At 35.2% G+C, this 16,602-nt stretch overlaps 1 protein-coding gene across 2 annotated transcripts in view; it reads right to left on the bottom strand.

Annotated features, from left to right (window-relative positions):
* LOC141461609 (optomotor-blind protein-like) overlaps positions 1-16,602 on the bottom strand; it is a 306,166-nt gene that overhangs the window by 206,310 nt on the left and 83,254 nt on the right. For both annotated transcript variants that reach the window (XM_074142770.1, XM_074142769.1), the window contains exon 2: positions 12,134-12,247. In XM_074142770.1, the coding sequence (XP_073998871.1) occupies positions 12,134-12,247 (114 nt within the window). The remainder of the gene's footprint in view (positions 1-12,133; positions 12,248-16,602) is intronic.

Below are 16,602 nucleotides of genomic sequence, written 5' to 3'. Positions count from 1 at the left end.
CTGAAGTTTTTTTGGGCCAAAAACCAGGCGCACCCAGAAAGAACCCATTTTCTAGCATCCTCTAGGGCGCAAATCCAAGCAATCAGAAGATGCGTTCAATTTAATTTCAACTATAGGGGTTATCCGGATATTGAATATCCTCTATGATAGCCAGAGGCTGAATCCTGGTCCATCAAAGTGCTGAACTCCTCTGTTGTTAGCTTAATAGAATTGTAAACGCTTTTTTAGATTTATTTAAAAATGGCACCAATTGTAAAATCGTTTTAGCGGTTTAAAAAAAAATAAATTGTATAATGTTGGTAAGCATTTAATATGTCTCAAATTTCCTGATTTGATGCAAATTATTTAAGTTAGAACTTTGACTTGTGAATATTAGCACCAAATTTTGTCACGTTATTTAAGTAAAATGTAACGTGCTGCAAATAAAACGCAGCACCTTCAAAGCTACATCATTTACATAAATTAACAATCAAACTTAAAACATACTTTTTAAATAAATAACATTTAAAAAAAACAAACCTGAAACCCAAAGTTAAAGCAATATTATTTTGCTTTAGAAGAGCTTTGACAGGGAATGCAGACCTCGCGTGACGCTCTCTGATATACGGGCCGCGAAATGTCGCACTTAACCAACTTATCTTATCTGACCAAATATTAGAGTTATTTTTTAAATAGTAGTGGGTCACGTTTCAATAGAGCATGCATTTATAATTGTAACGGGTTAACTTTGGTTCAATGTTTAGGTGTAGCTAAAACACGGAAATCGCTGCAATTCTCATTAACAACTTTTATATATTTACAGATTTTACTTTTATATTTACAGAAGACTTTTCACTGGGAAAATCCGTTTTGAAGATTTAATTTCACCAGAATCCTTATTAGTATTTGAATACTACTAATAAGTAGTGTACGAGGGTCGTTTGAAAAGTCCGTGCAAAGTCAGAGAGATAGCACCACTGGCGCGTATCGAGGTTATGTTTAGTTAGTAGCATCTCTTGGAAGAACACACACCAAGTTTCAGCCAGATCGGTCTATTTCTTTGTGTTTGGCATTCGTTTGAATCGAGGAAGTCGAGTGATTTTCAAAAAATGGACGAAAAAGAATTTCGTGTGTTGATTAAACACTACTTTATGAAAGGCAAAACGCCTCAGGAGACTAAAGAGAAGCTTGATAAACATTATGGTGACTCTGCACCTTCGATTAGAACAGTTTATAAGTGGTTTCAAAATTTTCGGAGTGGCCATATGGGCACAAGTGACGCTGAACGTTCTGGACGCCCTGTTGAGGTTACTACTCCAGAAATCATTGATAAAATCCATGATATGGTGATGGATGACAGAAGAGTTTGGAATAAGCAGATTTGTTGTAGGATAAAGGATAGGAAAAGTTGCGACCGTTTTTATGGTGAAAAACGCGAATATCGACGGAAAAGTTGCAAAATGCAAATATCTTGGACACTATTGAGAATCGGGTCAAAGTGATGAGAATATTTTTTGTTGCATTTGAGCTGCTGAATCACCTCCCGAAGTTTCGACCACTCTTCCGTATACATCCTGTATACACTGATCTTAATATTCATTTTATCAGTCAAGTCGATCAAAACCTGATACATTTCAACCTGCAAGCACAAGAGAATCCTCTAGCTCAAGAACTCTTTCTGATAACCCGGACAAGACGTCTTAAAAGACAGTGGCCTCGTGATCTCCCCTCTAGTGAAGAGATGTGACTAACAGTCTAATGTTTTGGAGTATTACCACTGGGTAAACTTCTCCACTCGATTACTTCTACCTGCAATCACACGCGAATCCTCTAGCTCAAAATCTTTCTACTAGAACTCTTCCTAACCATCCAACAAGACGTCTTAAAAGACAGTGGCCTCGTGATCTCCCCTCTAGTGAAGAGATGTGACTAACAGTCTAATGTTTTGAAGTGTTACCATTGGGTTAACTTCTCCACTCGGTTACTTCTACCTGCAATCACACGCGAATCCTCTAGCTCAAAATCTTTCTTCAAGAACTCTTCCTGATAACCTGGACAAGACGCCTTAAAAGACAGTGGCCTCGTGATCTCCTCTCAAGTGAAGAGATGTGACTAACAGTCTAATGTTTTGGAGTATTACCACTGGGTAACTTCTCCACTAGTTTGCTTCATTTGTTAGTATGATATCATTGTTACTTATAGCGCGAATACGCTGATTGTAGCACCAAAATTGGAGGGAGGAAAAAATGTGAAGTTGACCAAAGACCAAGATTCACAGCAAAACGTTCTTTTTTAGCTCAGGACAGATCTCAAAACATCTGGTGGAATACGATGAAATTGAAAACTAGCTCGGACGTTCCACTTAAGAGCTCCAAGAGGTATTCAGGGATATCTTATTGCGTAAACTAGTTAACTAGCAGATAACCAGCGCGCTCGCAGTACTGATATTAGTTAATTAAATAGTATAATTAGTCAAGAATTCCAAGATAACATTTCTATCTCTTGATAAATCGCAATCAACCCAGAAATTACGTAATTGATTGTCGATAATTTTATAGAAGATAGTTCTAAAATTTTGTTGTTTTTTTTGTACAATAATTTTGATGTCCAATACTAAATCCTAGATTCTGAGCAAACTCTATTCCATTTGGATTATTTAATGAGAAAATAAAATTTGGCGCGCACACTCTCATGACTTTTTATTACAACTATTCTCGAAGCTCTAACTCAAACATTTACAAGCTTACACAGCAACCATCCTAGGAGGTCGGCGTATTAAGTTGAGATGATCGCGTGGCCACCGCCGCTTTAATCTGCGCTGTGGAGATTTGAAGGAAGTGTTGTTGTAGACATGTTGTGGATCCAGAGGGTTGTAATGACTGTGCACGAGATTTGTGTGGAGTTTTGTGCTGCGAGATTGGGCTATTTCCAGAGACGAGAGGAATATTGAGATCAGAGGGTACAGTATGATTGGAGACGTAGAAGGGAGCGTTAACTATTGTTCTTAGAATTTTTGATTGTAAGGTCCGATTTTTTAGCGCTTCCGTAGAGTTGTATTCCGTACGTCCATATTGGGGCAAGTAGAGCGGTATATAGTAGTGTTCGTTTGTTTTTCAGGGTCAGTTTTGAACGTTTGTCGAGTAGTCTTTTCAACATTTTATATCTCAGATTGAGGTAAAATTCGTTTGAGTCTCGTGTGAGAGTTCCATGTTAGTCGTTTGTCAAGATGTAGCCCGAGATATCGTACTTGGTTAGTGATTGGTATAGAAGTATTGTGAAAGAGAGATTTTGTGTCAAAATTATTTTAAAAATCTATTTTGTAAAGTGCTTCTTTCGGTTGACCGATTTTTTTTAACCAAAACTTGATTGCGGCATCGTCATTTGGCCATTTAAACTAAATATCTAATCAGTACATTCAGCGGTCTTTCGTTTTTAAGTTATTGTGGGTATAAAAACGCCCATAAAATCACAGCGATATATAAAAATCACTCTTTCAGACTCAAGAGACTTCAAACAAAAAATGTTCAATAAGTGAAACTATATAATACTTACGATATTCACACAAATATGCACGCTTTAGAGTTGTAGGCGAACGGCGACCAACTATTCTTGGTAGCCATTTAGTAAGCAGCTGTTACAACAGACAAGTTAGCCAGCCTAGGAAGATCGACATTATATTGGTAATTGTTGAAGGAACCATCGACCAGTCTAAGTCTACGAATGGTTGGTTAGCCAGGTTGGTAATAAAGCACTGGACTCGTGTAAAATGTTGGCGATACAACAGTAAACGAACAAAACAAAATTTTTTTTTTTTAATTCGACGGTAATACTGAAGATTTAAAAAGATAAAATGGTGAAAGGATAATGATATAAAAGATGGGAGATAGAATAACATATCGCAACTGTGTTTCCGATGTAGATAGATCTCAGGAAAATGCTCCTCAGTACACGAATTCTATGCAATTTACTTTTTGTAAGTTCTGTTTTACAATAACTATGCAAAAATTGTGTAGGTACACGTAATTTTCAAATCTCCTTCACAAGCTGCATCTACAATTCCTTGATTTCTTTACTTTTAAGAAAATTGATTGTACAAACTTAGGGAAAATTGTATTTTTCACAACTTAGTTCAAATAAATGCCCCAAAATGAGAATAGTGGGTTTAAATACACAAATCACAGTAATAATTCGGTAGTCAAACTATCTCAAAACTTATACGAAAAGACTAAACGCTGCAGGTTAGTTAAGGTTATTGAATTTAGAATATTGTACTAACTTGAACTTTTAGAAGTTTAAAAAATAATACACAAAAAGTTAAGTTTCAGTATTTTAATATTTTATATATCGATGTTTATTGTATTTAAAATTGTTACTCTAACTTACATATTAGACAGTACTTTGTATTTTTTGACTTCTTTTCTTTTTCAAGTCATCCAGTCTCAAAGGCCTTCCTATATTTTTCAACTCCTTAAGTTTAAATCCTCGATACATTCCCGTAATACCAGATCTCGCTCATCCGATCTCTATATTCCCTCTCACCGTACCTCATCCTTTGACAAATCCTTCCTAATACATGCTACCTCTCTCTGGAACTCCTTACCATCATCTGCCCGCCATGCTCCTACCCTTTCTATCTTTAAATCCCGTCTATTCAGTTATCTCCTTTCTATCCAGCTTCCTCCGAAATTCTAATTGTTTTAATTTATTTCCTTAATTTCTGCTGTTATTTTTATTTTCACTTTTTGTAAATACTTATTTATTTATTTATTTTCTGTTTAACACAGGCCAAACTATTAAGGCCTCTATTTGTACCTGTGTTTATTCTTAGGGGACAATTGTCCCAGAATAATAAATTTCTTTTCTATTCTACTGCTTGTTAATAAATGGCAATTTGATTTTAGGAGCAGTATTTTCAGCAAATTATCCATTACTAACCCCTAAAATTAGTCATCGTAATTTTGGGCTCATATTTAAGGTGGCTCTTAGATTGAGGGGTGCCTCAAATTTTATATATTATTTTAAAGATTTTATTTTAAAATTTTAATTACTATACTAAACTTAAACTATTAAATTTATAATACAGGGTAACCCAGTGAAAATGACCACATTTGTTTTTTGAATAACTCTGGTAGTAACACTGTTACAGGGACGAACGCGCGCTCTATGGTTAGTAGAGACCTGGGAGATTTCTGTTATCAACATTTTAGTAATCATGGAACGTTACACTGCAAAAGAACGAGCATTTTGTGTAGAAGCGTATTTTCGAGATAAATCGGTTGTGAAAGTTCATAGAGCGTTTCGTAAACAGTTCAAAGTTAAAAGTAATGAATCTGTTCCTACGCGAAAATCGATCCTCAGGTGAGTTGAAAACTTCCGTGAAAGTGGCAAGACGACTGATAAGATTCATCCAGTTGCCAAAAGAACAGTTCGTACACCGGAAAACATCGGAAAAGTTTGCCAAGTAATAAAAATTAGTCCAACTCGTTCCGCTCGCCGTCACGCAGCTTCTTTAAAGTTATCAAAGGAATCTGTGCGTCGAATTCTAACCTCAGACTTGAACCACCATCCATATAAGTTGATGATCACTCAAGAGTTGAAAGAAACTGATTACCGACAGAGATTACTTTTCGCCGAAAACATGTCAAAGAAATCGGACGATGGTGAGATTGATTTAAATAATCTTTTAATGAGCGATGAAGCTCATTTCGAACTCTCTGGATCGGTAAATAAACAAAACTTTCGGTACTGGGCAAGTGGTAATCCCCAATTCATTCAAGAAAAACCGTTACATAGCCAACGAGTTACAGTATGGGCCGGTGTAGCGTCGTGGGGAATCATCGGACCGTACTTTTTCGACGGTACCGTCAATGGAGAGAGGTACAGGGAGATGTTAAACTCGTTCCTCATCCCCCAACTCTGCCGCAAACGTCGTTTGAATCGAACCTAGTTCCAGCAAGACGGGGCAACTTGTCACACACCGCCGCTCTTACACTTGCGTTGTTGAAAGAAACGTTTGGAATTCGTTTATTGTCACGTTCTTCAGATTTCGCTTGGCCGCCTCGCTCGCCAGATTTGACGGTTCCAGATTTTTTTCTGTGGGGGTATTTGAAAAGTCATGTTTATGAAACCAAGCCCCGTGATCTAGAGGATTTAAAATCGAGGATTAGAGCCGAATTCGCAAAAATTTTGGCTTCCTTGCTGAAGAAAGTATTCAAAAACTTCGTTAAACGATTGGAAGAATGTAAAGCCCAGAACGGTCATCATTTGAAGGATGTAATATTCCACAAATAATCTCCCATGTTTCTACTTTTCTAAGATTTTTTTGTTACTTTTATATCTGTAATACTTTTGTTGTTATTAAAGAAATAAATGTGGTCATTTTCACTGGGTCACCCGTTACTACAATTTTGTTACTTGTAAGATTAATTTGAAAATGAGAACCTATTAATGAACCATATTTTGTGATAGTGCAAAAAACGGAATTTGATATATTTGCTTTTTTAATCAGTTTTATTCAAAATTTGAACTTCGTTCACAGAATTTTTGTACACTAATTATTATTTAGCAACTGCAGAAAAAAATTAATTAATATATTTTAACCCTTAGCTACAAAAATTTTATTTTAGATTTAAAAAAAAGAAAAAACCAAAGTAATTATTAAAATCATGCATTGTTAAGTTAAGAATTTTAAAATGCCACTTTACCCTCGTGAAAATTTCGTGTCGATTATGTTGCATGGTAACTGATTTTTATCTCTAAAAATAACTGAAATTGATGACAGAAAAAATAAAAATTACTTCTCGCATTTTTTTTTAACAGCATTTGAACGTGTTAAACATGAAAAACAATTGTATTTGGCATAAGAGAGACTTTGTAAAACAGTTACACTGTGAAGGCCAGTGTGTCGTCTACACAGCTCCGCGATGGATATGGCCGAGCTTAAATATTGCATGGCTTAGATCGATGGCACGCACGCCTGCCACTTATATTTTGTCTAAGCTGTTTATTTAATGTGTATATAGATGCAAGAAATATTCAAGTATATATGTATTATTAAAGCGAGCAGTTACTTTAAACTACCTAACTTGGTTTAGCCGGCTTCTCTATCCGTTTCTAACCAATAAATAATATACCATTCATTACACTGTTAATGTTTTAGTTATAACAATGGCTCCAATCTGTGTAATGTGTGGTAAACCCAAACTAACTCTTAACTTTGGCCCACAAAAGGTGTGTCAAGATTTCAACTCAATTAATGCCAATGCTAGAAAACTTTTTAAGGTTACCTTGAAGGTTGAAAGGTTTTCTCTTACCGTTAATGAAGTAATTAAAATTTTCTCAAAATATAAGAATTTTTACTAAAAAGAATAGCAAAGAAACAACAAAGAATTTTAGTCGTATCTATTTGTTTGAATCCTAGCTATACTAGTTCATGGTTCTGTTTTCTATTTCTACGCCAAAATAATGCACAATATTTTCTGTATTAATCTTATATTTTGCCTATGAATGTACCAAGCTCCTGCAGACGGGCTTTAAGCCAAGCAAATCATCTTTTATCGTAATAATTCTCTTTGTAATGTTGATGTATAAACAAAAAAAGAAATATTATTATATTAGACACAGTATAACACTTAAACGGGCTTGCTGATTTGAAAGTAGTCACATACTGTGAATACGAGGTGTGGCTATTAAATAACGAGACTGATGCTGCTACAGAAGAACTATGCATGCGCGAAATCTTAACGACCGACAGCTGTACAGCGTAAAGCCTTCTCTTTCGATTGCAGCGTCTCACGTGTTTTTGTAGAGAAATCTGTCTGACCGGAACCTGACGTGTTTGTGTAAGAGGTGTTAGTTTAGTTTTGCCGAAAACATGATACATGTAGTAGAGCAACGAATTGTCGTGAAATTTCACATGAAACTGGGTGAAACCGCTACTGAAACTTATCTTTTATTAAAAGAAGTTTATGGCGATGAATGATAATCACGAGTGCGCGAGTTTTTGAGTGGTTCAAGCGTTTCCAAGATGGCCAGAGAAGACGTCGAAGATGATGACCGCCCGGGGGTCGCCCTTCCACGTCCTAAACGGATGAAAATATCGATTATAATTAATCAACATTACTACCGTGAGGTGCTTGCTCAACTCCGTGAAAGAGTAAGGAAAAAAACGACCCGATTTGTGGAAGAACAAGTCATGGGGTTCTCCATCAAGACAGCGAGCCGGCACACACTGTATTGTCTGTCAAGAAGTTTCTAGCCAAGTACAACATCCTCCCAGTTTTAGGCCATCCGCCTTATTCGCCAGACCTTTTATCTGTTCCCCCAAAGTCAAATCTGCATTAAAAGGGACACGAATTCAGTCCGTTGAAGCTGTGAAAGAAAAAGCGGCACGCGGCATGCAGGAGCTTACAGAAAAAGACTTCCAGCACTGTTTCCAGAACAATGGTAAATTCGCATGGAGCGTTGTAGGGATAGGGGAGTGGTGTATATTGAAGGTGATAATGACTAAATATGTTTAAATTTAAAATAAAATGTTTTACAGCAATAGTCTCGTTATTTAATAGCCACACCGCGTATACCAGCGAAATGATTTACTTATTCATTATAAAATAAAGTGAGATTGTAAATATCCAGGAACCTACAATAATTTCAAAATGCTTCACCGCCCATCCATTAATACAGAAGACTTATTTCTTGATTGATTCCTTTTCCCCTTCTTCTGAAACTTCTGAGCTGCATCAAGGCATAGCTCAAGTTTTGACCATATCCTGGGGTTACCTGAAAATATTCTTTACGAAGTTGTTGGTTAATGTATTGTTACGTCTTTTTAAACAAATGGTGGACGCTAATTGAAACATATTCAAGTAATAATTAACTAATCGAGCCTGTTGTATACATTAACACCGAATTGTGACTTAAATATTAACAATTAAAAATAATTGTACATAGCATGCATTTATATGAAATAAAATTAATAAAATCAAAGTTTATTTTTTTAAAATGTGGCTTTCGAAAAGGCCAAATAATGTGCATGCAACCCATGCTTAAAATATTTTTAAAGGGTTACACAAAAAACAAAAACAAAAAATGGAGATTTTATTTAAATCGCTGAAACTCCGTTAAGAAGAGATATTAGAAGATTACAGCTTCAACGATAGATCGAAATTGTGGTTAGTGGTATAAACTATGGCTAGTTAAAAGAAAAATTGGTAAAAGGCAATAGTCATAATTTGGGATATAACTTATCTCCCTGCAGGACATAGGGCGTCTGTAGACTACCAGGTTTAAAAAAAAAAAGTAAAGTAGACGTCATAAACAGAGTAAAAAGTCGTAGACGGAGGCGGACTAGCTAGCATACTTTATTGTAAATTCATTTTATTAACCATTAAATGAAATCCTAGGCGCAGAATTCGGGAATCGAACCTACTACTAAAATAAATCATAGCTTTGTGGGCCTCGCCTTTAACCACTCGGCTACCGTGGCACCTAAATAGTTCGGGGTAAAAATTCTTCATTCAGCCAGCACCAGAACCTGCTAGATGTGTGTGATGCGAGCCTGATGTTCTATCCTAGCTAGACTACACCGCTATCTCGTTCCAGAAGATTAAATTGATAAGAACAGATACTACACTTTGATGTTAGCCAAAATAGCCTAGAAGGGCTATTAGGCTAACCTGGTTTTAGAGGCCCTACCTATCTCTTTAATTTAGGCAATCTATTTGTCAGCTGTTCTCACCAATTTGTAGCCAACGTCAAAACCAATTTCTAATTCTTTTCAAATTCAATTTAGTTTATAACAAAAAATAAGTACAGTCACTGGAAGCCAATACAATTAAGGATAGGCTATTTATTTTTATTTTAACCATCTTAATTAATACTTCAAAATAATTTTTAAACCCTAGTATTGATTTATTTTTTGAAGAGCATTAAGCATTAAGAGACGTTCTTTTGTCAACTGCAACAGTATATGCGTTATAATTGTAACTTTTGAATCTCAAATTTGGCAGGGTATTCTTAAGAATATCTAGCAACGCAACTGAATTGAATTAAACTTGTGTACAAAGTATTATTATTTAAGTTGCAGAATAATTTACTGTTAAATTAATTTATATGAGTAGTACAGATGGTTAATTTTGATTATGTTTTACGTTAAATGTTTTTCTTTCTCCTGTACAACTGTAAAAATAAAAATCCATAACTCTCTCAGTTTTTGGTTGGCCTGATATTAGTAATCAAAAATCGTTCGAAACGTTGACATGGTAAGTTTTATTTATTTGGATCATTAACCCACAAGTATACTCGAAAACTCTCAAACGAAAAGTATTTGTAAACAGTTCAAATAATTTTACTGCCTTAAATATTAAAAAGAGAAAATTATTTGCCCTAGACAATGTATATAAAACTTTTAAGATACTGAGACAATAAGACTTGTATGGAAGGTTTTACAGTAAGGCCAAATTCTGAGAATTAAGATTATTCTGATCAAAAAAGTAGGCTACAGGTGGTACAAATGTTCTTCGTGGGATATTGTAAATTTAGGAACTACCTTGAAGTGGGTAGGTTTAGAGAGCAGCAAAAGCTTTTTGGAATGGTTTAGAAAACTGGGTAGCTACCGGAGGTTTTTGAAGTGTAATCGTGCTACCCAACAAAAATTGTCCAGTTCTTGGGCTTACGAGGGTCGTTTGAAAAGTCCGTGCAAAAATAAAAACTACTTAATTTTTGGGGGTAAACCTTTTTTATTTTTCAACATAGTCTCCTTTTAGGCTTATACACTTCGTCCAACGCTGCTCTAGTTTGTTGATCCCTTCCGAATAATAGGATTTGTCCAAGTCTGAAAAATAGCCATTCGTTTCTGCAATCACCTCCTCTTTTGAATAAAATCTTTTTCCCGCCAGCCATTTCTTCATATTAGGGAACAAATAGTAGTCCGAGGGAGCCAAGTCTGGAGAATAGGGGGGATGTGAAACGAGTTGGAACCCTATTTCCATTAATTTTGCGACCACAACTGCTGAGGTGTGAGCTGGTGCGTTGTCGTGATGGAAAAGGACTTTTTTGTGGGCCAATCGTGGGCGTTTTTCTTGCAGCTCGGTTTTTAAACGGTCCAATAACGATGAATAATATGCACCTGTAATAGTTTTACTCTTTTCCAGATAGTCGATGAGGATTATTCCTTGCGAATCCCAAAAGACAGTCGCCATAATCTTTCCGGCCGAAGGAACGGTCATCGCCTTTTTTGGCGCAGATTCCCCCCTTGGTAACCCATTGTTTAGATTGTTCTTTGGTCTCAGGAGTGTAGTGATGTATCCATGTTTCATCCACAGTGACGAAACGACGCTTAAAGTCCTGCGGATTCTTCTGGAACAGCTGCAAACCGTCCTTGCAACACTTCACACGATTTCGTTTTTGGTCAAGCGTGAGCAATCGCGGCACCCATCTTGCGGATAGCTTTGTCATGTCCAAATGTTGATGCAAAATATTATGTACCCGTTCATTCGAGATGCCCACAGCACTAGCAATCTCACGCACCTTCACTCTTCTGTCATCCATCACCATATCATGGATTTTATCAATGATTTCTGGAGTAGTAACCTCAACAGGGCGTCCAGAACGTTCAGCGTCACTTGTGCCCATATGGCCACTCCGAAAATTTTGAAACCACTTATAAACTGTTCTAATCGAAGGTGCAGAGTCACCATAATGTTTATCAAGCTTCTCTTTAGTCTCCTGAGGCGTTTTGCCTTTCATAAAGTAGTGTTTAATCAACACGCGAAATTCTTTGTCGTCCATTTTTTGAAAATCACTCGACTTCCTCGATTCAAACGAATGCCAAACACAAAGAAATAGACCGATCTGGCTGAAACTTGGTGTGTGTTCTTCCAAGAGATGCTACTAACTAAACATAACCTCGATACGCGCCAGTAGTGCTATCTCTCTGACTTTGCACGGACTTTTCAAACGACCCTCGTACTGTGATGCATTAGAGACATGCTGTTTGGAGTATTAAACATGTAGGTAACAGCCTACCAAGTAAATGAAGGGAAAAATATTTATAGACAATTTTACGAAGTCTCAGCGATATATCTTTTGATAGAACATTAAATTACATTTTATCGAATGATTTTTTGTTTTATTTTTTTTCATAAATATTATCTACCTGTTGTGAAATTTATATCGACAGTCGTCAGCGGCTACGATGTCCATAAGTAGGATGTATTTGGCCTTTTTGTCAAGCCCCATTACTCGCACCTTGTAAGCGGGAAACATTCGCCTAAACAACAAAAACATAACCAACTAAAAAATAGATAATAATTATTTTAAAAAATAAATAAATCTATAAAAAAAACTAGTTAGGTTATACCATAGAACGCTTCTTTCAAATAGGTCAGTTTATAAATTTTCAAATATTTGACAAAAAGTCGCAAAAAATCAACTAGAAGTTGCATAATTTCTGTCAGAAATGTTGGTAACTTGTTCTGTTTACTATATTTTGATTTTTAAAAATTTTGAACTATTTGACTCCTTATTCAAGGAGCAGATTGATGGAAGTCAATTAACCCTAACTGATCGTACAAGATATGGATTTTTAAACTCTGTAATGAGTAGGGAATGAATGGAGATGAGTTGATAAATATGAAAGAGGAAATTAATAAACACCTAAAGTTATCGATTAATTAAGGACTAAGAATTTATTTAAGATCAATCATTTAACATGAATTACGGATAAAGCAATGGTAAAATGGTGCTGTACGAATTGGGTGATGTTATCCGCGAAGTGTTGAACACATAATCGTGTCTAAACACATCATCTGTGATTTCTAAGTGTTCTTTAATTAAGGATAGGAGGATGAAGTATACGTTGTACTCCCTAACATTTCTTAGCTGAATTGGCTAAAAAGAAAAGGATGCTACTGGGTAGAAATGTTATGAATAAGAAGTAGTATTCGTTGCATCTCCCAGCCAAAAGGAGCTGCATGGACCTGCTAGCCAAGTGAAGAAGGTAAAGGTTGTACTTTTTAAACAAAGAATAAATCAGAATTCCCAAGTTAGTTCATAAATATTTAAATTTGTATTCGTCTGCCGATCTTATCTTAGCTATACACATATATTTTAATAATCTTTTTATTAAAAAAGATTTCATTAAAATAAAATTTACCTTTTGTTACTGTAAAGCAAGTAATTCGTTTCTAAACTAATAAGAATTTTGGAACAAGTTAAATTTGGTACTTTATTCTTGAGGAACACTAACACACCCAAATTTTAAGTAACATATGTTTGGAGTGTTAGTTAATAAAGTAAAGTAATGTCATTTTTTTTTAGGCGGGCTTTAACGTCCAGCTACCAAATTAAGTGTCGTGAACGGAGGCGACTAGCAAAACATACTGTACTATAAAAATTTCTAATATTAAATAAAATCTAAGGTCTAGCAACCGGGAATCGAACCCATTAACCAACTATACATATTTAACTCACGCAGGTCTCGCCTCTAACCCGCTCGGCTATCGTGGTGCCCTAGTATTTTTAAATTTGTGTTGTTTTTCACTAATTTTTAGAATATCTAGTGCAGGAGTCCCCAAACGACGGCTCGCGGGACACATGCGTCCCCCTGAGGACATTTATCCGGCCATTGCTGCACTTCCGGAAGGTGCATCTCTTTCACTAGGTGGTCAGTGAGAGGAGCACTGCATGTGGCGGTGCCGCAAAGTGCTGTGTCGTTCATGTACAGTACTACTTCTGGTGACGCGCGGGATGTACGCGTCACGGCTCCGAAAACAGTATAAAATCAAACAGCAGAAGTAGGAAGAAAGGCAAAGCACTATAACTAAACTGGGACATTGACCATCTCATCAGCCAAAAGCAGGCCCATAATTCCCACAGAAATACTGGGCAGTTTGTTGATTTAAATTTACTTGTTCTTTATTTGAAATATTCTATTTGTTCCCGTTTTGTTTTTTTACTTTAAAATAGATTTTTGTTTATAGTCCGGCCCTCCAACGGTCTGAGGGACAGTGAACTGGCCCCCTGTGTAAAACGTTTGGGGACCCCTGATCTAGTAAATATAGTATCTCTCATTGTCTGAAATAAGTTTTCCGAGTTTTTACACTGTTTTATATCGAGAAAAACTTAATGCAAAGTGTATAAAAATGTTATTAAAAGTTTGTTCAAAGAAAATTATACATCTTTGCACCAGCCAAACCATTACAACAGGTATTAATTGTAACTACGGTAAAAACATCCAATGGTTAATTTCCTTGCTTCCGTCATATAAAATAAATATTTTCACGAAATACTGTTGGTTTAATTTAAACTCCCCAATAAGTATGAGGACAGAAATTACGTCAGCGATCTAACCTACAGCTGTAAATTTAAAGTTAAAGTAAACCGATTAAAAATTAGGTTATAGATGACAGACATAAACGAAAGATGCGTTATCTATGTAAACAGTTTATTATCTAGGAAGTCTTGAATACTCTAGGATTTTTTAACATCAGCACACACACTGTTCTCTTGATCTTAAGTGTCCATCTGAAATTCTTTTTTAATTACTAATTCCATAATCCATCTACTAAGAATAAAATTGGGAGGAAAAACAAAAAAATGGAGTTGCACTGATGTTAAATTATCTTCTTGACCTTAACAAAAACTTACAGTTTTAAAAGTTAAGTATAAGGGTTGATTAAACGCCAAAAGGTACACAAATCAGCAGTTCCCAACATTTCATTAATACTTCATTGATATAATTTAAGTAATTTTACTGCATTAACTTTTCCTTCACATTTTTTAGAATTTATTAGATGTCACAGACCCTTATGCTGGCCATTTTCGTCTACAAAATATTTACTCAAGTAGCACACCATTTAACTTAGATTGACTGTAATATCTATTTATCTATAATAATCAAACTATTAATCACAGGTGAAAAAGAAAACGTTATAAAAAATATAAAAAAAATAAGAGGCTAAAAAATTCATAAACTTTTTTTACATCAATGATTTTATGCATTTATTTTTATTTTTAAATAAAAATCATTGGTTTAAGTTCATTCTTCGATTAAAGTAATTGTTATTTTATGTTGTAGTCAAACGTTTGTAATAATAAGTAATAAATAATCTGGCTTTATCGCAAATAATATAGTTTTCTTCAATTACATTCTCAATCTAGGTGTTCTTCCCACAATGTTATATATATGTAATATAAAATAAAGAAAATAAAGATATGCATATTTTTAGGACAGCTAATTATTCCAGTATTTTACCATAAGTAAAATTAGGGGGACTAAATTAAATTACAATTGAGAAATGAGTAAATATTGTTGAATAATCTACTTGTTATTAAATGTATGTTATTTGTGCTCACGAATATTTCGGTAAGACGAATTTAAGACTGAAATATTGTTTTGAATCCTCCGTGATTGAAATTTAAAAAGTGGCCGACTCTAACTTTGTTTTTTTCTACTTTAACATGCATGTATATGTGACTACTCAGAATAATTCATCACTCATTTTATCATAATTATAATAAAAAAATATTATGAATGAACTGGCCAGCATAAGGGTCTGTGACATCTAATAAATTCTAAAAAATGTGAAGGAAAAGTTAATGCAGTAAAATTACTTAAATTATATCAATGAAGTATTAATGAAATGTTGGGAACTGCTGATTTGTGTACCTTTTGGCGTTTAATCAACCCTTATACTTAACTTTTAAAACTGTAAGTTTTTGTTAAGGAGATTTTTGTACCTTTTGGATAGATTTTCCTTTTTGTCTATTTGCAAAGTTACGTCTGCTTTACAGATTTTTTAAAATTTGGAATAAGCTATTCTATCATTATAACCTGATAAGGTGTTAAATCGGAACCGTAACTACCACTGGAGAGATCTTTTTAAAGAATGATTATAGTTGCGGTCCCCAAACCATCCTCAATAACCATTTTTTTGAGAAAGCGTTTTGAATAAAATAGGAAGGTATTTGTACGTAAATAGCAAAATTAAACTGCGATTTCAGTACTTCCTTTTAAGAGGAGCAAGAAAAATAAACTGCGATTACAGTACTTCTCCCTAAAAGGCAAAGATTTTGAATCGAACGACAATTCATTCATAATGTAAATAGGTTCACCCATTGATAATTTTAACGATTGCAGTACTTCCTCTTAGTAGGTGTAAGAGCATGATGGCACATCACAGCCACGTAGAGGAGCTTTAATTACTGCTTCGTGCTAAATTTTATCAAAATCGGACTAAGCGTTATAGAAATATTGGTAATAATAGATTTAGAAAGGGCTTTACTTGGGTGGGGCAAACTCCCCTCCTTATAAGGCACAGCGTCGAGACTTTTAAAGTACAAATCTGTACAAAATTTCGATTCGAATGACACTTCATTCATGAAAATCGGTTCACGCCTCGATAATTTGAAATGATTGCTATACTTCCTCTTAACAAGTGTAAGAGCAGATCGTCGCTTTAATGTTAGGTAGGGGAGCCCTAACCCTATCATCCTACCAAATTTTATCAAAATCGGGCCAAGATTTACAGAGTAATTAGTAATAATAATTTTGGAGGGGGCCTTACATAAAGGGGGCTAACTCCTCTCCCATTCGATGTACAGGGCCGAGACCCCCAAAAGGCA

Source organism: Rhodnius prolixus, unplaced genomic scaffold, assembly GCF_049639745.1.
Source record: "Rhodnius prolixus isolate KJV_2025 unplaced genomic scaffold, Rpr scaffold_12, whole genome shotgun sequence".
Lineage (NCBI taxonomy): Eukaryota > Metazoa > Arthropoda > Insecta > Hemiptera > Reduviidae > Rhodnius > Rhodnius prolixus.
This window is presented reverse-complemented; position numbering and strand designations above follow the sequence as displayed.